Source organism: Schistocerca cancellata, chromosome 7 (genome assembly GCF_023864275.1).
Source record: "Schistocerca cancellata isolate TAMUIC-IGC-003103 chromosome 7, iqSchCanc2.1, whole genome shotgun sequence".
In the NCBI taxonomy this organism is placed as follows: Eukaryota; Metazoa; Arthropoda; class Insecta; order Orthoptera; family Acrididae; genus Schistocerca; species Schistocerca cancellata.
The window spans coordinates 292418416-292443432 of NC_064632.1; the positions used below are offsets into that span (position 1 = coordinate 292418416).

A 25017-nucleotide genomic window follows, 5' to 3' on the forward strand; every position below is an offset into this window, starting at 1 on the left:
ATGTGCACTATAACAACTGCTAACTTGTTTGTTTCCAAGCCTGATACTGAAGTACAGCAGCGAAAGACTTTTACAGTTCACGACTCATGGAGGTCTCTAGCATTGGATTTTTTTCCAATTATTGTGTGCATAACTACCTGCCCTTTCCATATAGTTCATTTACAGTAACGTGTACTAACTTGAAAAATGGAAAATCCAAGACAGTATTGTGAAAAGGATAGTTGCTACTCACCATATTGCAGAGATGCTGAGTCGCAGATAGAGACAACAAAAAGACCGTCCAAAAAGACTGTCAAACAAGTAAGCTTTGGGTCAAAAAGGCCATCAGAATTTGACTACACACACACACACACACACACACACACACACACACACATACAAAGCAAACACAACTCACACACACACACATGATCACAGTCTCTGGCTGGCCAGAGACTGCGGTCGTGTGTGTGTGTGTGTGTGTGTGTGTGTGTGTGTGTGTGTTACCTAATTCCAATGAAGGACTTATTGGCCTTAAGCTTACTTGTTTAACAGACTTTTATTTGTCCCTATCTGTGACTCACCATTTCCGCTATATGGTATCAACTATCCTTTTCGTAATATTGTGATATTAATCTGCATACATCCAGACATATGTTACCTTTCTCTCATTTTCCAGATGATCATCTGTTATGCACAGCACATCTGTAGAAATACCTTTAGATTTTTCAGTTTCATACTGTGATACAATTATTGTCATAAGGTTACATGGATGTCCTTTGATCACAGAGTGGAAAATGTACTCGATCATATAGTGCTGAGAAAAAAATTTAGAGGGTTGTTGATAGATATTAGGATTAAATGTGGAGCTGATGTTGGCAGTGATCATCACGTCTTATTGCAAATTTTAGACTGAAAATTGTGACTACAAATAGGAAGTTTGAATGATGGAACAAAAAATACTATGTGGGAAAACTTAGAATAACAGCAAGATGAGAAGAATTCTACACTGAGCTAAGAAACTGCTGTGCGGCACTGCAAGAAGCACAGGAAAATGATCAAAGTAATATTGATACTACATTGACTGAGGTAAAGGGCATGTATTGCAATGTTAGTGAACAGATCCTTGGCTTTAAAAACTGTTTGAAGAAAGATTAGATGTCTAAGAGTACATGTAGAGAGGAGATTAAGGAAACATTGAATATGAGTAAAACAAGGCAACAGAAATCTCTAATAATTTGTAAGCATGCTGCTACTGACTGTAATATAGAGGAGTATGAGGAATGATGAAAGAGGATGGATACACAAGCGCTGAGACCAGAGACAGCTGCAGCAAGAGCTGAAGCTAAAGAACTGTACAGCATCACTAGAATGTTGTCAACAAAAGTTTTCAACAAAAATGGACCTTTGAAGAGTAAGGAGGATCAATTGTGGATGACAGAAGGAGACCAAATTAGAAGATGGAGTGAACATTTTTCTGAAGCCCTGAACTGATAGCAATCTGAAGAGGTGGCGAGACAATGGAATGTGGCAAATGCCAATGAGAGAATCAATTCAAATATACCAATTAAGGCTTAATGCAAAATAACCCTCAAACAAATGAGGAACAGGAAGGCTCCCGGAATGGGCAGTATTGCACTTGAGGTGCTTAAAGCAGACATTGACACCACCATGAATCTACCTTATCCATTGTTTAAGAGGATATGAACATAGGAGAAACTACCAAAAAATTGCAAAGAGGGGCTAATTATTAAACTGTGAATACTATCAACTGTAATAACAGCTGAGGCTTCACCCTCCTATATCTACCAAGTAAAGTACTATGTAGATTATTGCTAAATCTTATTAAAGACTTTGTAGAGGCACAGCTACGAAAAGAGCAAGCTGGATTGAGAGAACACCGAAGCTGTGTCACACTCATCAGCATTCCATGTACAATACTTGAACAGAGTGCAGACTGGCAGAACACACTCTACCTTACATTCACTGATTTCAAGAGGGCATTTGACTCTCTTAATAGGGGATTTGGGTGGCATACCTTGGAAGAACGTGGACCACAAAGATTATAAATATTGTTAAAGCAGTGTATGAGGAGTGTTAAAGTAGGGTGATGTACAACAGGAAATTTACTGAACCTATCCAAACAACTGTAGGGGGGAGGCAGATATGTATTCTGTTACCTACATTGTTTTTGTTGGTGCCGGTCAACGTAATGAAGAGTTTTTGGTGGTTGGAGAACAGGTATTCAATGGGTGATGCAAGACAGGCTAGAAAATTTTGATTTTGCTGATGATAACCATCTGCTCTCACAAAAATATTGTGACATGGGAGTAAAGCTGGCAAGACTACAAGAGGAAGCTGAAATTGGAGGACTAAAAGTAATTGTTCAGAAAACTAAGAAAATCAGAATTTTACCCGAAAAACAGGAAAAACTAACAGTGTATGGAGAGGAATTGAAACATATAGACTCCTTTGTGTATCTAGGAAGTACCATCTAGAAATGTGGAGGGGCAGAGGAGGGTGCAATGAAATGAATACATAAGGCAAATGGAGCCTTTGTCCAACTATACCCTCTCTAGCATAATAAGAACATCTCAAGATCAAACAAGCTGCAACTGAAATTTTCACTCTACAGAACAGGCAGAAGTAGAGCTGTGAGGATGGGGTGTGAGTCGTGCTTGGGTAGCTCAGTTGGTAGAGCACTTGCCCGCGAAAGGCAAAGGTCCCGAGTTCGAGTCTCGGTCTGGCACACAGTTTTAATCTGCCAGGAAGTTTCAAGCTGCAAGTGTTCAATACCAACATAAAAGTCAAGTCCTTCTGCATAATTGCAAAACATGAAAGGTAACGAACATGATTGTAAATCTACTGCAAGTCTTCATTAGACAGTATCCTTGGTAGCTTATAAGTATGATGTGACCAGATGTAATATCAAATGACAAATTGTGGGAGATAACAAACTAATGACCAATCTGTAAGCACTTGGAAATGGAGGTGGATTTGTCACACAATACACAAATGAAATGGAGTTGTTGAAAAGGCAACAATGGATTGTAACCTACAAGGAACATGCAGTCATGGCTACCCAAAAAAGACCCGGAAAAGAATGGCACAGTAAGGAGCTCTCAAAGCTGGTAAAATAGGAGTGAAGTGCAATATTTGACTGTCAGTAGAACCAGATGGAAGGTGTTTATTGCTGTCTTATGATACATCAGGAAATAACACTAAGAGGACTGATATGAGAAGCTCATCTATCTTACTTGACAAGCTTCTTATGTTGTGATACAAATGTCCAAATGTATTATGATTGTTATCCTTTGTGCTGTCAAAAGTTGATGTCTTTTGTTTCTCCAGTGATTGTTGCATGTGTGATTTTAGTTATTTGGCACCTCTGTATTTCAGAAACAGTTGCCACAAAAAGGCCTCATGAAAATATTAGGTATTGGATTACAGTGCTGTTTTCACTTAATGCTTTCAGTCATCTAAGCCCATGCCTACTACAGTAGTACAAGTTTATATGCCAACTACCTCTGCAGATGATGAAGAAATAGATGAAATGTATGACGAGATAAAAGAAATTATTCAGGTAGTGAAGGGAGACGAAAATTTAATAGTCATGGGTGACTGGAATTCGTCAGTAGGAAAAGGGAGAGAAGGAAACATAGTAGGTGAATATGGATTGGGGGGAAAGAATGAAAGAGGAAGCCGCCTTGTAGAATTTTGCACAGAGCATAACTTAATCATAGCCAACACTTGGTTCAAGAATCATAAAAGAAGGTTGTATACCTGGAAGAATCCTGGAGATACTAAAAGGTATCAGATAGATTATATAATGGTAAGACAGAGATTTAGGAACCAGGTTTTAAATTGTAAGACATTTCCTGGGGCAGATGTGGATTCTGACCACAATCTATTGGTTATGAACTGCAGATTGAAACTGAAGAAACTGCAAAAGGAGATGGGACCTGGTAAACTGAAAGAACCAGAGGTTGTAGGGAGTTTCAGGGAGAGCATAAGGGAACAATTGACAGGAATGGGGGAAAGAAATACAGTAGAAGTAGAATGGGTAGCTCTGAGGGATGAAGTAGTGAAGGCAGCAGAGGATCAAGTAGGTAAAAAGACGAGGGCTAATAGAAATCCTTGGGTAACAGAAGAAATATTGAATTTAATTGATGAAAGGAGAAAATATAAAAATGCAGTAAATGAAGCAGGCAAAAAGGAATACAAACGTCTCAAAAATGATATCGACAGGAAGTGCAAAATGGCTAAACAGGGATGGCTAGAGGACAAATGTAAGGATGTAGAGGCTTGTCTCACTAGGGGTAAGATAGATACTGCCTATAGGAAAATTAAAGAGACCTTTGGAGAGAAGAGAACCACTTGTATGAATATCAAGAGCTCAGATGGCAACCCAGTTCTAAGCAAAGAAGGGAAGGCAGAAAGGTGGAAGGAGTATATAGAGGGTTTATACAAGGGCGATGTACTTGAGGACAATATTATGGAAATGGAAGAGGATGTAGATGAAGACGAAATGGGAGATAAGATACTGCGTGAAGAGTTTGACAGAGCACTGAAAGACCTGAGTCAAAACAAGGCCCCGGGAGTAGACAACATTCCATTTGAACTACTGATGGCCTCGAGAGAGCCAGTCATGACAAAACTCTACCATCTGGTGAGCACGATGTATGAGACAGGCGAAATACCCTCAGACTTCAAGAAGAATATAATAATTCCAATCCCAAAGAAAGCAGGTGTTGACAGATGTGAAAATTACCGAACTATCAGTTTAATAAGTCACAGCTGCAAAATACTAACACGAATTCTTTACAAATGAATGGAAAAACTGGTAGAAGCCGACCTCGGGGAAGATCAGTTTGGATTCCGTAGAAATGTTGGAACACGTGAAGCAATACTGACCTTACGACTTATCTTAGAAGAAAGATTAAGAAAAGACAAACCTACGTTTCTAGCATTTGTAGACTTAGAGAAAGCTTTTGACAATGTTAACTGGAATACTCTCTTTCAAATTCTGAAGGTGGCAGGGGTAAAATACAGGGAGCGAAAGGCTATTTACAGTTTGTACAGAAACCAGATGGCAGTTGTAAGAGTCGAGGGGCATGAAAGGGAAGCAGTGGTTGGGAAGGGAGTGAGACAGGGTTGTAGCCTCTCCCCGATGTTATTCAATCTGTATATTGAGCAAGCAGTAAAGGAAACAAAAGAAAAAATCAGAATAGGTATTAAAATACATGGAGAAGAAGTAAAAACTTTGAGGTTCGCCGATGACATTGTAATTCTGTCAGAGACAGCAAAGGACTTGGAAGAGCAGTTGAACGGAATGGACAGTGTCTTGAAAGGAGGATATAAGATGAACATCAACAAAAGTAAAACGAGGATAATGGAATGTAGTCAAATTAAGTCGGGTGATGCTGAGGGAATTAGATTAGGAAATGAGACACTTAAAGTAGTAAAGGAGTTTTGCTATTTAGGGAGTAAAATAACCGATGAGGGTCGAAGCAGAGAGGATATAAAATGTAGACTGGCAATGGCAAGGAAAGCGTTTCTCAAGAAGAGGAATTTGTTAACATCGAGTATAGATTTAAGTGTCAGGAAGTCGTTTCTGAAAGTATTTGTATGGAGTGTAGCCATGTATGGAAGTGAAACATGGACGATAACTAGTTTGGACAAGAAGAGAATAGAAGCTTTCGAAATGTGGTGCTACAGAAGAATGCTGAAGGTAAGGTGGGTAGATTACGTAACTAATGAGGAGGTATTGAATAGGATTGGGGAGAAGAGAAGTTTGTGGCACAACTTGACTAGAAGAAGGGATCGGTTGGTAGGACATGTTTTGAGGAATCAAGGGATTACAAATTTAGCATTGGAGGGCAGTGTGGAGGGTAAAAATCGTAGAGGGAGACCAAGAGATGAATACACTAAGCAGATTCAGAAGGATGTAGGTTGCAGTAGATACTGGGAGATTAAGAAGCTTGCACAGGATAGAGTAGCATGGAGAGCTGCATCAAACCAGTCTCAGGACTGAAGACCACAACAACAACAAACATGTTCATCTACATACTCCTCAAGTCACCGTATGGTGCACAGCAAAGGGTATGTTGTACCACTAGTAGTCATTCCCTTTCCTGTCCTACTCACAAATGGACTGAGGGATGAACGACTGTCTTACAGCTCTATGTGATCCCAAATTTTTCTTGCCTTGCCTTCGTGGTCTTTAAGCAAAGTGTATGTTGGTGGCAGTGGAATTGTAGTGCAGTCAATTGCAAATGCCAGTTCACTAAATTTTCTCAATGGTGTTTCACAGAAATAAATTCATCTTCCATCTAGGGATTCCTGTTTGAGTTCATGAAGTCTATCTGTAATACTCACATCTTGATTGAATCTACTGGTAACAAATCTAGTAGCAAGGCTCTGAATCACTTCTATGTATGGCAGGGATCCCCCAGAAATACTGAAGAAAGGGCTGTAGCAGTGATCTGTAAACAGACTTCTTTATGGATAAACTACATTTTCCTAGAACTCTCCCAATAAACCAAAGTTGACCATTTGCCTTCCCTACAATGACCTTACCCGCTCATTCTGTTTCATACCGCTTTAGAGCATTAGGCATAGGTACTGGGTGGTTATAATTAAAGTAATGGTGTGCCGAGTGCTACTCTGCAGGCTATATGCCTATAAGTTACAGGACACTGAAATATCATAGGTATGTTCAGTAACTGGTACACTCATGAAGTATGCTGAAAAAGATAATAGTTCCACTTTCTGCCACCAGGTAAAAATATGGCACAGTAACTAGTCAGAATGTGGTATGGGTCCAGAAAAAGAGAAGAAATAATCAAACACATTATGACAGTGATTCTAGCATGTTTACTGGGATATGATCATGAGTTACAATGTGTTCCATATGGTCTCTCAACACACCAACATGCTGCATCCATATCACGGCATGGTCAACAGTTATTGTAGGATATCCAGTTTAATCAGAATGATATGTCATTGTATGCTTCAGATCAGGAAGAGCCTGGATGCATCCCTGGTAGACATGATCTTTCACATATCCCCACAACCAGATGCCACATGGATTTAGGTGGGAGGATCAGGAAGGCAACACATCTTGAGATTACCTAGAGATGATGTGATCATTATTTAGATTTCTTGAAACAGATATTTCAACTAGTAAGCAAAATGTGGTGTTGCCCCATCTTGCTTGAAAGTAGTGGTGTGGGCACAGTTGCATTCCTGCAAAGCTGGAATCATGTGTTGCACAAGGAGGTCCTTATAACTTGCAGATGTCACTGTACACATAACAGGCCTGCAAGGTGTCATCTCCTCAAAGAAGAATGGACTGAGAATGAAGGAGCTTGTGAAATCGTACTGCACAGTCACAAATGCTGAGTGTAGTGGGTGCTTCTGCACTACATGTGATGGAGTAGAATCCCATAAACGACAGTTCTGTATATTCATGGCACTGTGCAGAGTATAATGTATCTCATCCATCCAAAGAATATTCCTCAGCCATGTGTCATCATTTCCATGCATGCCAAAAAATGAAGGGCAAAGCCACAGCATTGTAGCCAATCTTGGGGCTCCATTTGGTGCACATTCTGTAAGGATACCAGTGTGAAATGCACCACAAAATCTTTTGAACAGTTGACCAGGGAGAATCAAGTCCCATGACACAGCTCAGGCACAGGCTGCGGAATTTGAGACATGTGCTGCACAGTTGGCTATAGTTACAGCAACTTCATCAGCAATTGCCAAGGGAATGGGTCGCCTCCCTCTCCCTGCTGCACCACCTAGTTCACGTGTTCCTTCAGATTCTTGATCACATTCTTTAGCACATTTATTGACACAGGGCCATTTTGCAGCTGTTTCTGTCAGCAATATTCCCACAATGCAGCACTGCTATTGCTACTGTTCTGATGGAACAATCTTACCAGCAGTACAGTGTCTTTCTTCTCACTACTCATTGTGTTTTGTATGGAAAACCTCAACCTTCTTAACCCTTTACACCAACTGTCACTTCTCAAGAGTAATCAGCACACGTTTATAAGCAACAAACAGCATACTGACGTCAAAACAGGAAACGGTTCACAGTCCGACTGCTTACAATGCCATATTATATTTTCACATGGTGGCAGAAAGTGGAACTATTACTTTTTGCAGCATACTTCACAAATGTGACCATTAATGAACATACATTTGATGTTTCAGCCCACAGCGCAGCACTCGGAACACTGTCAGTTTAATTATAACCACCCTGTATTTAATTGCTGAGATTGCACATCACTAATATTGTGTTCAAACATTACAGGATTGTTTTTCTTACTCACCCACATTAACTTACATTTCTTTACATTTAGAGAAAGATACTATTCTTCACAAAATAGATAGTCTGTCTAAGTCATCCTGTAACCTCCTGCAATCACACAGTGACAACACTTTCCCTTATGCTAGCAGTGTAATCTACATCTACATCCATACTCCGCAAGCCACCTGACGGTGTGTGGAGGAGGGTACCCTGAGTACCTCTATCAGTTCTCCCTTCTATTCCAGTCTCATATTGTTTGTGGAAGGTAGGATTGTTGGTATGCTTCTGTGTGGGCTCTGATCTATCTGATTTTATCCTCATGGTCTCTTCGCGAAATATACGTAGGAGGGAGCAATATACTGCTTGACTCTTCGGTGAAGGTATGTTCTCAAAACTTTAACAAAGGCCCGTACCGAGCTACTGAGCGTCTCTCCTGCAGAGTCTTCCACTGGAGTTTATCTATCATCTCCGTAACGCTTTCGCGATTACTAAATGATCCTGTAACGAAGCGCGCTGCTCTCCGTTGGATCTTCTCTATCTCTTCTATCAACCCTATCTGGTACGGATCCCACACTGGTGAGCAATATTCAAGCAGTGGGCGAACGACTGTACTGTAACCAGCTTCCTTTGTTTTCGGATTGCATTTCCTTAGGATTCTTCCAATGAATCTCAGTCTGGCATCTGCTTTACCGATGATCAACTTTATGTGATATTCCATTTTAAATGACTCCTAATTCGTACTCCCAGATAATTTATGGAATTAACTGCTTCCAGTTGCTGACCTGCTATTTTGTAGCTAAATGATGAGGGAACTATCTTTCTATGTATTCGCAGCACATTACACTTGTCTACATTGAGATTCAATTGCCATTCCCTGCACCATGCGTCAATTCATTGCAGATCCTCCTGCATTTCAGTGCAATTTTCCATTGTTACAACCTCTCGATACACCACAGCATCATCTGCAAAAAGCCTCAGTGAACTTCCGATGTCATCCACAAGGTCATTTATGTATATTGTGAATAGCAAAGGTCCCATGACACTCCCCTGCGGCACACCCGAAATCACTCTTACTTCGGAAGACTTCTCTCCATTGAGAATGACATGCTGTATTCTGTTATCTAGGAACTCTCCAATCCAATCACACAATTGGTCTGATAGTCCATATGCTCTTACTTTGTTCATTAAATGACTGTGGGGAACTGTATCGAACGCCTTGCGGAAGTCAAGAAACACGGCATCTACCTGTGAACCCGTGTCTATGGCTCTCTGAGTCTCGTGGACGAATAGCGCGAGCTGGGTTTCACACGACAGCCTTTTTTGAAACCCATGCTGATTCCTACAGAGTAGATTCCTGGTCTCCAGAAAAGTCATTATACTCGAACATAATACGTGTTCCAAAATTCTACAACTGATAGACATTAGAGATATAGGTCTATAGTTCTGCACATCTGTTTGACGTCCCTTCTTGAAAACAGGGATGACCTGTGCACTTTTCCAATCCTTTGGAACGCTACGCTCTTCTAGAAACCTACGGTACACCGCTGCGAGAAGGGGGGCAAGTTCCTTTGCGTACTCTGTGTAAAATCGAACTGGTATCCCATCAGGTCCATTGGCCTTTCCTCTTTTGAGCGATTTTAATTGTTTCTCTATCCCTCTGTCGTCTATTTCGATATCTACCATTTTGTCATCTGTGCGACAATCTAGAGAAGGAACTACAGTGCAGTCTTCCTCTGTGAAACAGCTTTGGAAAAAGACGTTTAGTATTTCGGTCTTTAGTCTGTCATCCTCTGTTTCAGTACCATTTTGGTCACAGAGTGTGTGGACCAAAATTTCTTAGGATTTTCTGCCAAGTCAGTACATAGAACTTTACTTTCGAATTCATTGAACGCCTCTCACATAGCCCTCCTCACACTACATTTCGCTTCACGTAATTTTTGTTTGGCTGCAATGCTTTGGCTATGTTTATGTTTGCTGTGAAGTTCCCTTTGCTTCCGCAACAGTTTCCTAACTCAGTTGTTGTACCACGGTGGCTCTTTTCCATCTCTTACGATCTTGCTTGGCACATACTCATCTAACGCGTATTGTATGATGGTTTTGAACTTTGTCCACTGACCCTCAACACTATCTGTACTTGAGACAAAACTTTGGTGTTGAGCCGTCAGGTACTCTGTAATCTGCTTTTTGTCACTTTTGTTAAACAGAAAAATCTTCCTACCTTTTGTAATATTTCTATTTACGGCTGAAATCATCGATGCAGTAACCGCTTTCTGATCGCTGATTCCCTGTTCTGTGTTAACTGTTTCAAATAGTTCGGGTCTGTTTGTCACCAGAAGGTCTAATATGTTATCGCCACGAGTCGGTTCTCTGTTTAACTGCTCAAGGTAGTTTTCAGATAAAGCACTTAAAACAATTTCACTGGATTCTTTGTCCCTGCCACCCGTTATGAACATTTGAGTCTCCCAGTCTATATCCGGCAAATTAAAATCTCCACCCAGAACTATATCATGGTGGGGAAATGTACTCGAAATATTATCCAAATTATCCTTCAGGTGCTCAGCCACAACAGCTGCTGAGCGAGGGGGCCTATAGAGACGTACAATTACCATGCCTGAGCCTGCTTTAACCGTGACCTTCACCCAAATTATTTCACATTTCGGATCTCCGTCAATTTCCTTCGATACTATTGCACTTCTTATCGCTATAAACACGCCTCCCCCTTCACTGTCCAGCCTGTCTCTGCGGTATACATTCCAATCTGAGTTTAGGATTTCATTACTGTTTACGTCTGGTTTCAGCCAACTTTCTGTCCCTAGTACTATATGGGCGTTGTGACCATTTATTAATGAGAGCAGTTCTGGGACCTTTCCATAGATGCTCCTGCAGTTTACTATTAGCACATTAATATTGTTATTCCCTGTTGCATTTTGCCTACACCTACCTTGCCGTGTCTCAGGAGGCGTCTTGTCGGGCCTATAGAGGGAATTCTCTAACCTAAAAGACCCACATGTGCACTCCACACGTACTCCACTACCCTTGTAGCTGCTTCCTGCGTGTAGTGCATGCCTGACCTATTCAGGGGGACCCTACATTTCTCCACCCGATAGCGGAGGTCGAGAAATTTGCACCCCAAATCTCCACAGAATCATCTGAGCCTCTGGTTTAAGCCTTCCAGTCGGCTCCAAACCAGAGGACCGCGGTCGGTTCTGGGAACGATACTACAAATAGTTAGCTCCGATTCCACCTCGTGAGCGAGGCTTTCCGCCTTCACCAATTCCGCCAACCGCCTGTACGAACTGAGGATGACCTCTGAACCCAGACGGCAGGAGTCATTGGTGCCGACATGAGCAACAATTTGCAGTCGGGTGCACCCAGTGCTCTCTATTGCCGCCGGTAGGGCCGCCTCCACATCTCAGATAAGACCCCCCGGCAAGCAGACAGAGTGAACACTGACCTTCTTCCCCGATCTTTCCGCTATTTCCCTAAGGGGCTCCATCACCCACCTAACGTTGGAGCTCCAAATAACTAATTAACCCCTCCCCACGTGTGCCTGCTCGGAACTTGCTGAAGGAGTGGCCACATGTCCACTCACAGGCTGAGCGGGCGATGCCACATGGCCAGCCTCCACATTGACCTTCCACCTCGTGCGTCGCGAATGCCGCTGAACCTGCCACTCCCCTTGGGGAGAGGGTGGCCCAACCGCGCCCGGTACCCACGAAGATGTCTCGACAGCAGGGACAGTGGGTGAAGCATGTAACACGTGGGGTGTACGATGCGACACACCAGACTCCCCACTGCCGCTACAAACCGAGGCAGCAGCCTGAAGACCACTGACCGCGGCCATCAACGCATTCAGCTGTTCGTGAACAGTGGCCAACTCCTCCTGTGTCCGTACACAGCAGTCACACATCCTGTCCATCCTAAGAAATCAATTTAGTGTAGAGAGTTAATCGACTTTTAACTAGACTGCTAATTCACTAAAGGCGGCTGATAGTTGATTAAAGTGTGGTTGATAGACACTTCTTGTAGAAAACAATAAAAATAGGACTACCTGTCTCTGGACTGTATTGAAAACAAACACTAGCACTACTGGCACTATTGTTGACTAAAGGGACTTTCTCTGGCTGTATTCAAAACAAACACAAAATGTATGGAACACTATTACTAGCACTCGACAATTAAAGCTTCCTAAAAGCAAAAACACACGAAAGAAGAAGTGACAAGTAAGAAAAATACAGTTAATACTTAAATTAAGGTAGCTCGCTGCACAGCAGACGTGAAGCGGATGGCAGTTACGACGACACTGACACTACTGGCACTATGGCTGACTAAAGCTGTCTGGGGTAATCAGCAAACAATCACAGATCATGCTGCTCACCCTACCTGCCGAATTTTTTATGTATATAAGAACAAGAGCAGTCCTCTCACACTTCGCTGTCTCTGAAGGGCACTCGCCATCAAGGAAAATGTACTGGATTATATTACTTAATATGTTTTTGAGCCAGTAACACATCTGGCAACCTACTCTGTATACTTGGACCTTTGTTAACAGTCTGCGGTGGGGTACTGTGTCAGATGCTTTCCAGAAATCTAAGAATATGGACTCTGCCTGTTGCCCCCGTGGTTTGAAGGATACTGTGTGAGGAAAGGGCAAGATGAGTTTTGGACGAGACATGCTTTGTAAATCCGTTCTGATTTGTGGACAGAAGTTTTCCTTTCTCAAGAAATTTTTTTATACAAATGTAGAATATGCTCAGAAATTCTACAGCAAACTGATGTTAAGGATATTAGTATGTAGTTTTATGGGTTCATTCTTTTACCTTTCTTATGTAAAGGAGTTGTGTGCTTTTTTCCAGTCACCCATGTATGATTACTCCACTGTTTTGTGTGACTCTTGGAGATTTGCATTTACATATTTGACAGAATTCTTCTTCCAGGGTTTGTTATATCTCCCAAACAGTGATGGAATCTTCATATTCATTGGGAGGAACAGTCCTGACAAGGTGCCTAATGTTGCCCTCAATCGTGTAGCATTGGTTCCAGTCCAAACTGTTCTCAGTGCCCCCCCCCCCCCCCCCTCCAGTAATCATTACATTATCTTTTTTACCATGTTATCTTCTCAAAGATGGTAACTCGCAGATGATATTGCTTATCTCTGGATTTCCCTTAAGAATACTGCTTACTTGGTAGGCACTATTGAGGGAGTTTTGTACTAGTTCAGGCGATTGTCCCCTGTGGTTACTCCTAGCAGGTGGACCCCTTGGCCTCTTTAACTTTCTGACTACTACTGCTACTACTACTACTACTACTACTACTACTACTAACAACCTTAATATGCACTTTTCTTCCCGTTTTGTGAGAGTATTCTTGAACCCCTTGGGCCGGCCGGTGTGGCCGTGCGGTTTAGACGCTTCAGTCTGGAACCGCATGACCGCTACGGTCGCAAGTTCGAATCCTGCCTCGGGCATGGATGTGTGTGATGTCCTTAGGTTTAATTAGTTCTAAGTTCTAGGTGACTGATGACCTCAGAAGTTAAGTTGCATAGTGCTCAGAACCATTTGAACCATTTTTTGAACCCCTTGGGTAGTCTGGACACTTTTGTACACCATTTTTGAAAGAGTGAAGCTGTTGGAGACATCTAGATTAAAGTTGGAAGACTTGCAGCCTCACTTGAGCCTCTTGTTTAGTTAATAGGTTTGAGAACAGTTCAGTCATCATTCACACTGACATTTCTTACTTCTTTGCCTGTTTACACATTTGTCTATTTTGACAACATAGTGTTTTCTAGACAATTTGTTTAGTAATAGCCGATCAACAAAAAACTGTGGTGAAGAAAATTTTCCCTTTTTTATTTGATCGAAAATGACTTACTTATGATACTTGTATTATGGAAGAGAGATGTCTATATAATATTTAAATCTTACTGAATTAACTAAATATTATGTTGCTAAATATTTTTCAACAAATACGGTGTTTCCCATATGTGACTGAACTGGCATTATAGCAAAGATTAAGTGTAGGGTAAGTTGCATTTGGTACACAAATTTAGAGTAACAAACTTTTTAATAAAATGAAGTAATGAAATTAGTTATTGTTTTTTCTGTAAATTGATTAAAAGCTCCTGGATATTATTTATAAATCAGCACTTTATAAAATATTGACTATTGTTTACTATGAGGGGCGTTCAAAAAGAAACGAGCTAGAGGTATAATTACAGAAACCAGTACCTGTATGTTAGAAGTATTGACCCTGGCTTTGAGACACTTGTCCCACTGTGACACAAGGCGGTGAATGGCTGTCTCATAAAATTCCCGGGGCTGCGATGTTAACCAGTTTCGCACGTACAGCTGGACGTCGTCGTCCGAGGTGAATCGTTTACCCCTCAGATCCTTTTTAAGGGGACCAAAAATGAACTAATCACAGGGAGAGAGGTCTGAACTGTATGGAGGGTGGCCAAGAACCTCCCATTAGAATTTCTGCAGGAGTGCCGTGACTGTGTTGGCCATATGAGGCTTTGCAGTGTCGTGGAGCAGAATGACCCCATGGGTGAGGTTGCCTGGTTGTTTTGATTTGATCGCTTGGTGAAGGGTGGTCAAGGTTTGTGAGTAATGCTGAGAATTCACTGTTGTCCCGGGCTGCAGGAAGTGAATCAGAAGGTGGCCATTTTTGGTCTCCTTAAAAAAGCTCTGAGGGGCAAACAATTCACCTCAGTCGACGACGTCTAGGTGTACGTGCAGAACTGGTTAACATCACAGCCCCAGGAATTTTATGAGACAGCCATTCACTGCCTTGTGTCACAGTGGGACAAGTGTCTCAACAGCCAGGGTCAATACTCCTAACATAAAGGAACTGGTTTCCGTAATTATACCTCTGGCTTGTTTCTTTTTGAATGTCCATTATATAATACTACAGTGCCAATCTTTGTTTTCCATGGTATGACTAACTTAACACTGTTTGACAACTAACTGCAGTGAATAGGTATACTATAGCTGGAGGTACACTAAGATTAAATTTCTAGTAACTTTTATTTGTACAGCAGCTTTTTAGCCACTAAAATAATTAAAGGTAGTGAATGGAATTTGCAAATCTTAGTGGTCCTTACAGTAAGTGTATTGCCAACATCTTTGAAGCCTTATTCAGTACAGGAATTTGCAGGCATATGGAGGTTCCAATACAGTGGTACATTCCTTGCTCTTTAATTTTATCGTACATGGCCGTCTGAATAGCAGACATCATTATCATTGTCATCATCATTGAAATGGAAGGAGAGGTCTTGTTCCTGGCCAGCATGATCATCAGACCTCACTCCTATGAATTTCTCTCTCTGGAAGTACATAAAATCATTGGTGTATAAAACCCCATAGAAACTATGGAAGAACTTTTATATAGGTTTCTAGTTACTTATCTCTTTGGACAATGACAACAGGGATATTTGAGAGAGTGTTCTAAAATTTTATTTGATATGTAATACATGCACTGAGATGGGCGATCATCACTTCTCGAACAGTTAGTTTAAGCTTAAATTATTGCTCTAAGCTGAAAGTTATTTATGTCAATAGAAAACAGAAAATTTGTTTCTAAGACATTATTTCCTTATCTCAAAGTACTCACTTCTTAATACTACACCATCTATATAATTTTTGAAACTAAAGGTTTGGAACAACCTGCAAGACCTGTTGAGGAAGGATACGAACTATACAAGAAGATAAGCTAGTTCCACATTTCACAAGTACAGCCAAAACTTAAAAAGTGGGAATACGAAAAATGAGTTGTTGCTAGATTAATGTTGCATCTGTTTGCATTAGCAAACTGTCATTAGTTTGAATTTTATTACCTTTATAACTTATAATAACAATTACATTTATCACAAAATGGTCTAAACATAGATTTAAATCAGTCTAAACAATATTATCTTCACCAGCATTTTGCATCTTCATGTTAATTTCATATTCTTAATGTTGCAGGAGACCAGGCAACAGATTACTGAACTTTCCGGGGTGCATTCATTGTTAAAAAGGCTTCAGTTTCTGTTTAAACTACCTTCTCAATTGAAAGCACATATAGAGGATGAAAATTATTCACAGGTAAGTTTCAATGACATTTGAAATTTATTTTGATATATACAACATTTTTATAAATGTTAGGAACCAATGAAACAACATGCTGATTAAACAGATAATTTAATGTACATTTTTAGTATTGTCATTGTTGTTATTATTTATTTGAAATATTATTCTTTCAATACTTCTGAAGTTTCTGCAATAGCGTGACTAACAAAGATGTATAGTGAGTTAACTGGGACTGAACAGGTCGCCGCTACCTTGTGTGAGAGCTCACACTGTAACTGTGGGTGATGGTGCTATTGAGAGGTGGAGATACTCCAGTGCAGTCCACATTTTAACAGGGAGCTGAAAGACTGATTAGCAGGTTTATTAGCTGAGGAAATAAGTGAAGCCGTCATCATATGTAATAAAATTCCTTTGGTTACTGGTGTCATTGGGTGCCTTTTTAAGATTAACCTGTTCTTGCAGTCAAAGAGTATTGATAGAAATTAAAGTCACTGAAGTTCTGAACAATATAAAGGAGGGCAAATTGGAGCATACAGTTAATATAATTCACAAAAAAAGAAAACTACTGCTTAAGCAAAAAAGGAAATGAAAAACTTGTTGATGTATTGTGCTTTTCTGAACACCAGATTAACTTTTGGATAGAAATGCTGTATGTTGAGGTTATAAACTAACCACTTTCTACTGCAGAACCAAATTTCAAGAAATTGTATATGTGAAAAGTTGTACAATATTGATGAGTGATGTCGTAGTTTTGTGTATAGTACTAACTAGGTTTTTACCTGCAGCTTCACCCACATACGTACGTTCTACATGTATGAGGTGCATTCAAGTTCTAAGGCCTCCGATTTTTTTTCTCCGGACTGGAAAGAGATAGAAACATGCGCATTGTTTTAAAATGAGGCCGCGTTCATTGTCAATACGTCCCAGAGATGGCAGCACCGTATGGCAGATGGAATTTTACGGCCAGTGGCGAGAATGAGAACTGTTTTAAATACTTAAAATGGCGATGTTTTCCTTACTTGAACAGCGTGCAATCATTCGTTTTCTGAATTTACGTGGTGTGAAACCAACTGAAATTCATCGACAGTTGAAGGAGACATGTGGTGATGGAGTTATGGATGTGTCGAAAGTGCGTTCGTGGGTGCGACAGTTTAATGAAGGCAGAACATCGTGTGACAACAAACCGAAACAACGTCGGGCTCGCACAAGCCGGTCTGACGACATGATCGAGAAAGTGGAGAGAATTGTTTTGGGGGATCGCCAAATGACTGTTGAACAGATTGCCTCCAGAGTTGGCATTTCTGTGGGTTCTGTGCACACAATCCTGCATGACGACCTGAAAATGCGAAAAGTGTCATCCAGGTGGGTGCCACGAATGCTGACAGACGACCACATGGCTGCCCTTGTGGCATGTTGCCAAGCAATGTTGACGCGCAATTACAGCATGAATGGGACTTTCTTTTCGTCGGTTGTGACAATGGATGAGATGTGGATGCCATTTTTCAATCCAGAAACAAAGCACCAGTCAGCTCAATGGAAGCACACAGATTCACCGCCACCAAAAATATTTCGGGTAGCCGCCAGTGCTGAAAAAATGATGGTGTCCATGTTCTGGGACAGTGAGGGCGTAATCCTTACCCATTGCATTCCAAAGGGCACTACAGTAACAGGTGCATCCTACTAAAATGTTTTGAAGAACAAATTCCTTCCTGCACTGCAACAAAAACGTCTGGAATGGACTGCGCGTATGCTGTTTCACCAAGACAACGCACCCGCACATCGAGCTAACGTTACGCAACAGTTTCTTCGTGATAACAACTTTGAAGTGATTCCTCATGCTCCCTACTCACCTGACCTGGCTCCTAGTGACTTTTGGCTTTTTCCAACAATGAAAGACATTCTCCGTGGCCGCACATTCACCAGCCATGCTGCTGTTGCCTCAGCGATTTTCCACTGGTCAAAACAGACTCCTAAAGAAGCCTTCGTCGCTGCCATGGAATCATGGCATCAGCGTTGTGAAAAATGTGTACGTCTGCAGGGCGATTATGTCGAGAAGTAATGCCAGTTTCATCAATTTCGGGTGAGTAGTTGATTAGAAAAAAAATCGGAGGCCTTAGAACTTGAATGCACCTCGTATATTGTAATGAAAATAATCAATTATTGATAATATAATGTAAATGGACAGATAAAAAAATCCACTCACCAAGCAGGGGCAGGGGAACACACACACAAAAGGATTTAACTTTTTCATGCTTTTGGAGCCAGTGGCTCCTCCTTCTCGTGGAAGAGTTGAAGGGGAAGGAAGAGGGGTGAAGGAAAAGGACTGGAGAGGTTTACAGAAGGGGATACAATTTTGATAAGTCACCTGGAACCCCGGGTCAGGGTAGACTTACCGGCCGGGATGAGATTTTCCTTCTCATTTTTCAGAAAAGCTCTTCATCCACTATTTTACACCCTTGGCGACATAATTATTTAAAATCTCTCCTTAAATGACATCTACAGTATAAGATCCACACCTCCAACTTTCAAGTTTCTTTTCTTAATGGTTTGGGCTGGGCAGTGATGAGTCAGTCAGTCAGGACATTGGCTTTTATATGTAGAGATACAAAGATACATAAGCTCTGAACTTTTATCCTAGTTACCTATGGGTTGTTGCACATTCAGTGACCATACATCGAGCTGCTAACTTTTGTTCCATATAGACTGATTGTTCAGATTAAACCTTATTCATTGTAATATTGTCACATGCAAGCTTGACCTCTTAAAGTTTTATTTTCTGCAAGTTATATTTTGATTTTCTTATTCTACCCTTATTGGCACAGGGTCGGCATGATTATGAACAGATTTGGTATGGCTAATTTAAGGGGTGGCCAGTTACCCTTCCTATTGCCACCCTACTGCCCACAAGACAGATTATGTGTACCTGAACTGTCTGTGTGCGTGTTATTCATGTGAAAGTGAGGGAAATTTTTTCTAAATGTTTGTGAATCTGATGACTGAGTTGGGACTTTGGTACTGGCCTGCACAATTTGAAAATAACAGCAGTTTTTTTAGGAAGAAACAAAATTGGCTTCCACTTTTCATAACTTAAATGTAATTGTATATAAGCAAATTATACTTCCACAAAAATATATGATGATATTGTTGTGAATTATAAGTACTGTTAGATAGTGATGACGATTTAATCTAAACTAAATTAGAAACCAGAATGGTACAGACTGGTTGGAGATTAAGGAGATGGGCCTTGAATAATTTAAAACAAACAAAGATTGTTGAGATATGTCAACAAAAATAATCATTTTTTGAAAAAATAAGTACATGGATTGATAAAAAATCTACTCACCAAGTGGCAGCAAGAGAATGCACATTTAAACGGTATTACAGTGTCCTAGCTTTCAGAGCTAGTTTCTCCTTCTGGTAGTAGAATTGAAGGGGAAGGAAGAGGGGTGAAGGAGAAGGACTGGTGAGCTTTAAGAAAAGGGGTAGAGTTTTGAAAAGTCACCCGGAACTTACCGGATGGTAAGTCTCACCTGAGTTGTGGTTGTGGCCAACTTTTCTGAACTCTACCCCCTTTCCTGAACCTCAGCAGCACTTTTCCTGCACCCCTCTTCCTTCCCGTTCTCCTGCTGCTGCTTGGTGAGTAGGTTTTTTTTATCTATCAAAAGATTGTTGAGAGTTTCAGAGGAACCATTGCACAATGATTGACTGAAATAAGTGTAAGAAATATGAGAGAATGTGAATGGGAGAGATCAAATAAAAAAGGGCAGCAGATGATCAAATACACAAATGAATGAAGTCCAGTAGAAATCCTTGGATAACACAAGTGATAAATGGGAAAGCAGGAATGGTTAGAGGAGAAATATAAAGTTGTGGAAGCATGCATGTCTTAGGATAGGTGTATGTTGCTTATAGGCAAATTAAAGAACATTTGGGATGAATGGTGGGAGGAATATGTGACAAGTTGAACAGTGTGTCAGAGTAGGGCTTGAACCTGCTCACTTACATGCAGTTATACTAAAAAAGAAAAAAAAAGTGTGTGGCATTACTGTGTTTTAATGAAGATTTTGACTTATTAGTGTATAATTTGTGTGTGCTGTATACACATTTGATTGGTAATTGTCTTTCAGCAAGTAGCAATAGTCATTTCAGATTGACTGAACCCTTATAGTTTTTTTCAATCCTCTTCCCCCCCCTCCCCCTTTTTTTCTCTTCAGAGTAATGTCACCATCAATGGTGTTTCACTAGTGTGTGTCATGACTTGCTTCAGGTAAGAAGATAATATGTTATATTCCTTATATGTGACAAGTTGAAACATTGTGTGAGACTAGGGCTTGAATCTGATCTTTCAGTGAGTAGCAACAGTTGTTTCTGATTGACAAAGTCTTATTGGTCTTTTCAGTTCCCCCTCCCTCCCCCCTGCCCTTTCATCTTCAGAATAACAAGTCATCATCCAAGATGTTTCTTCAGTGTTTATCTTGAGTAAACATTTTGATTTTACTCTTGTGTCAATTCAGTATAGTTTCATAAATGCTCTTGACTTCTGATGTCTTTCCTCCTCACTACTTATGCTGTGATAGTCTTTGTTTATCTTGCATCGTATGCTTTTTGACAGACCTATCAAGAATAAGGTTCCTATTAAATGGCCGAGACTAAGTTGACCCAACCAAAGTATAAGAGAGTAATGATCATAAACAAAAAATGTTACTTATGCATGAGTTAGATACACTAAAATTTGAGGAACAAGAGAGATTACAAAACACAGTGATTAAGGGAAAAGGAGGAATTTACATTCCATAAAGTACCAGAGAAGATTTTAGCCACTCTTGAAACAAATTAATTTATAAAGATGTAGATGCATGTTGAAAACTATTGCAAATAAACATTTTTTGCTTTCAGCAACACCTTATACTCCAAGAGAAGACCATTATTTTGTCTTCTTTCTCCTGTCTCAGTTCTTATCACTCTATAAGCATTTGAATTTTGATATGTATATTTGCTTCATGTTCTCCTCTTTCTTCCTCAATGTAATGCAGAGCTAAATAATAAGAGGTGTGAAATTATTTCAGACTTTCTGCTTGCTAATTGTTTCTCAGTCATTGTATTCTGTGAGTGTGTTATTTGATGGTTAAAATGCAGTAAAATGGCTCAGAGCATTGCAGCAAATAGTGTAACCACTGGTAACACTGTGTGTATAGATTTCAACAAAGAAAATGGAATGTTATGAAAGTTTCAATTAAGGTATCATTTTTCTATTTATTGGTCGTTATATCCTTCAAGTAATGTGAATATACTACAAGATTTAGGATGAATTACTTATGTAACAATATGATTTGAAAAACAGATCTTTTATATGCAAATGGGTCCTTGCTTTTTTGTTACAACAGGCAGTACAAGATTACATCCATGCGCAGAGAGTCCTGCGCCAATATGGAGACATGGCTTCTTTCCATGGAATACAGAGTGACTGTGAAGTAATTGTGGAGGAACTTAAAACTCATTTAAGAGGGCAGTTTCGGAGTAAAGATGTATGTTTATTTGTTATGTAGATGAAACATGTAATATCATTAAAATGTGTTTGTTTGTGTGTGTGTGTGTGTGTGTGTGTGTGTGTGTGTGTGTGTGTGTGAGAGAGAGAGAGAGAGAGAGAGAGAGAGAGAGAGAGAGAGAGAGAGAGAATGAATAAGAGAGAGTTGTATATACCTTTTTCTATAAAGCATGAAATTATTATTAATCTTTTAATTTGCTCATGAACAACTGAATTAGAGGCAGCTACTGTGCTAGAGACAGGGCACACTTACTGCAGTGTATGAAATACGCAATCTGATCACAGTATTCGGACACCCTATGTAATGTAGAATTGGCCACTAGGTTATCACGAAAGGCAGATCAATCAGTATAAAAGGAGGTGGGGAGTATCCTTCAGGGATATTTCAAACCTTCTAAAGTTGCTAAAGTTGACTGTTGGTGATGTGATTGTGTAGTGGAAACATGAGAGAACAACCAAAACTAAACCAAGGCTAGGCACACCCCATGCACTGACTGAGATGTACAGTTGAGCACTGCAGGTGGGAAGTATAAAAAGTGGCATGAAATCAGTGGGAGGAATCTCACACGAGTTCCAAAATGCTACCAGCAGTTCAGCTAGAACAGTGACTGTTCATAGGAAGTTGAAAAGAATGGGTTACAATGGTCAAGCAGTTTCTCATAAGCCACACATTTCTAGTCAGTGTTTAACAACACTTGAAGTAGTGTGAAAAGTGTCACCACTGGGCAGTGGATGACTTAAATGAGTGATTTGGAGTAATGAATCATGCTATCCCTGTGGCAACCTGATGAAAGGGTTTGGGTTTGGCAAGTGTCTGGAGAACATTACCTGCCATCATGTATAGTGCCAACACATGGAGGAGGTGGTGTTATGGTTGTGCTTTTGTGGTTTGGGGGGGGGGGGGGGGAGTGTCTTCTTATTGCGCTTAAGAAAACACTGAATGCAGAAGGATATGAACACATTTTACAATATTGTGTACTGAATACTCAGAGGAACATTTTGGAGACTATGGTTGGTTGTATCAGCATGACAGGGGACCCTGTCATAAAGCAATACCTGTGAGGGAATGGTTTGTGGACAATAACATTCCTGAAATGGACTGACCTCTCCAGAGTCCCAACCTGAACCCCGTAGTGCACCTTTGGGGTGAGTTAGACTGTCAATTTCACTCTATAACTCAATATCCGACATCACTACCCTCTCTGGTTTTGGCCCTTGAGGAAGAACAGTCTGCCATTCCTCCACAGGTATTCAGACACTTCACTGAAGGTGTCCCCAGAAGAGTTCAAGCCATTATAAAGGGAAAGAGTGGACACACCCCTTATTAATGTCCACTAATAGATATTTATGATCAGATAATCTTGTTTCCTGTTTCCTGTTTCACATGATTGGTATGTTGTCAGATCTTGTAGTGACTGTTGGTGTGACAGTTGAATGCCTAGCTGGTCAAAATTGGCTACAACCACACATTTGATTTAGGTGTCTAAATTTTTGGCCAATCCCTCTCTGAGGTGCAGGCACTGATACTTTTGATGCTACTGTGTCAAGGGTATTCTGTCAGTGCTTAGATACAGGGAAAACTGCCATGACCAGATGGCAAATATTCATCAGAGATCAAGATGTAATACAGCCACTCTTGTTCTCTGTATACAAAAACAATCTGAGGGATATACTGAGCAGCAATCTGCAACTGTTTGCTGACAATTTTGTATTGTATGGTAAACTGTCATCTTTGAGTGAGTGTAGGAGGATACAAGATGACTTGTATAGAATTTCTATTTGATGTAATGAATGGCAGCTTGTTCTAAATGTGGGAGATTCTAAATTAATGAAGAAGAAAAGGAAAGACATTTATACAGTGTTTGAATACAATATTAGAGGTATCTTGCTTGACACTGTCACTTTTGTTAAACATCAAGGCATGTGGGCTTTCAAAAATATTAAATGTGATGATGGTGTGGCCGTCAACTGCGTATCCATAGACTCAAAGTTGCAATATTAAGTTTTTTCTGGTTGCATTGTCTAGTGGTTGGGATACGTAGTTGCCGCATTACAAGCCAAATACTGCTGAGCCTACAGTATACAATATGAATATACACATGAATCAAATGGTCGAAGGTTCCTATCACTTGGAAATCACAAATTTAATGTATAAATTTATAAAGAAAAGATTGCAATAAATAAAATCTGCAGGAACTATCTTAACGACTTTAAATGGTGAGTACGATAGTAGCGATACTTTTGAGAGGGTGGTATATTTCTGCAAAACACTTATTGGTGTTGATGGTCCAGCAATTAAATAAAATATAAGTTGAATAACAGGGAAACAATAGATTCCTGTTGCATGAAATTAGTTATGAATGACAACATAGCTCACGAGATATTCACTTCTAAACGCATACTACATCTTCACTGTAGAAACCTCAGAAATCTCACAAGTTCACAAGTCCACACTCTGAAGTATTTCTATCTCTCGTGACCATGCGCAAACCGCTCCACACTCGAAGTCCCTGCCACGACCATGCGTCTGTCACGCCATCGCCGCCAGCACTTCCTGCGTCCTGTGCCCGTACTCTTCTCCCACTTCCATCCAGTCTCCCCATTCACAAGTGCTATGATTGGCTAGAGCGCTCCCACCATGTCTTCAATCCAACACACATTCACAAACATAATGTAACACATTCAAAACACTGGATTTATGTTTAAATAACTTGAAATTAAGTAAATATTCCTACGGCTGGACCATAACACGCTGTAACATACATTATTAAATACATAAACAAATTAAATAACCATATATCAAAGGAATAGCAAGCAAAAGTAGGCCAGTAGCCTAATGTCTATGTGCTTTCTAAAACACAGTAAATATTTGACCAATTTCTTTATGACTAGTATATATCGGATATAAACAAAGACATAGATGAATAAATATATTTATAAGCATGCTGCTACCATTTTTTCGTGTAACTGTGGAGTACTTATGGCCTGACACGATTGATAGTAATCAGCCACTTTGACCAACAATAACTCCTGTACTATTCAAGTTACATCCCTGTAATTTGTACCAATTTAGGTTTCCACTAATCGCTTTCTAAAGAAACGTA

General features: G+C 40.3%; 1 protein-coding gene across 1 annotated transcript in view; it reads left to right on the plus strand.

Annotated features, from left to right (window-relative positions):
• Positions 1-25017, plus strand: part of LOC126092227 (vacuolar protein sorting-associated protein 51 homolog) — a 108457-nt gene that overhangs the window by 21936 nt on the left and 61504 nt on the right. Inside the window, exons 4-5 of the mRNA XM_049907725.1 lie at positions 16264-16383; positions 21753-21893. Of these exons, the coding sequence (XP_049763682.1) occupies positions 16264-16383; positions 21753-21893 (261 nt within the window). The remainder of the gene's footprint in view (positions 1-16263; positions 16384-21752; positions 21894-25017) is intronic.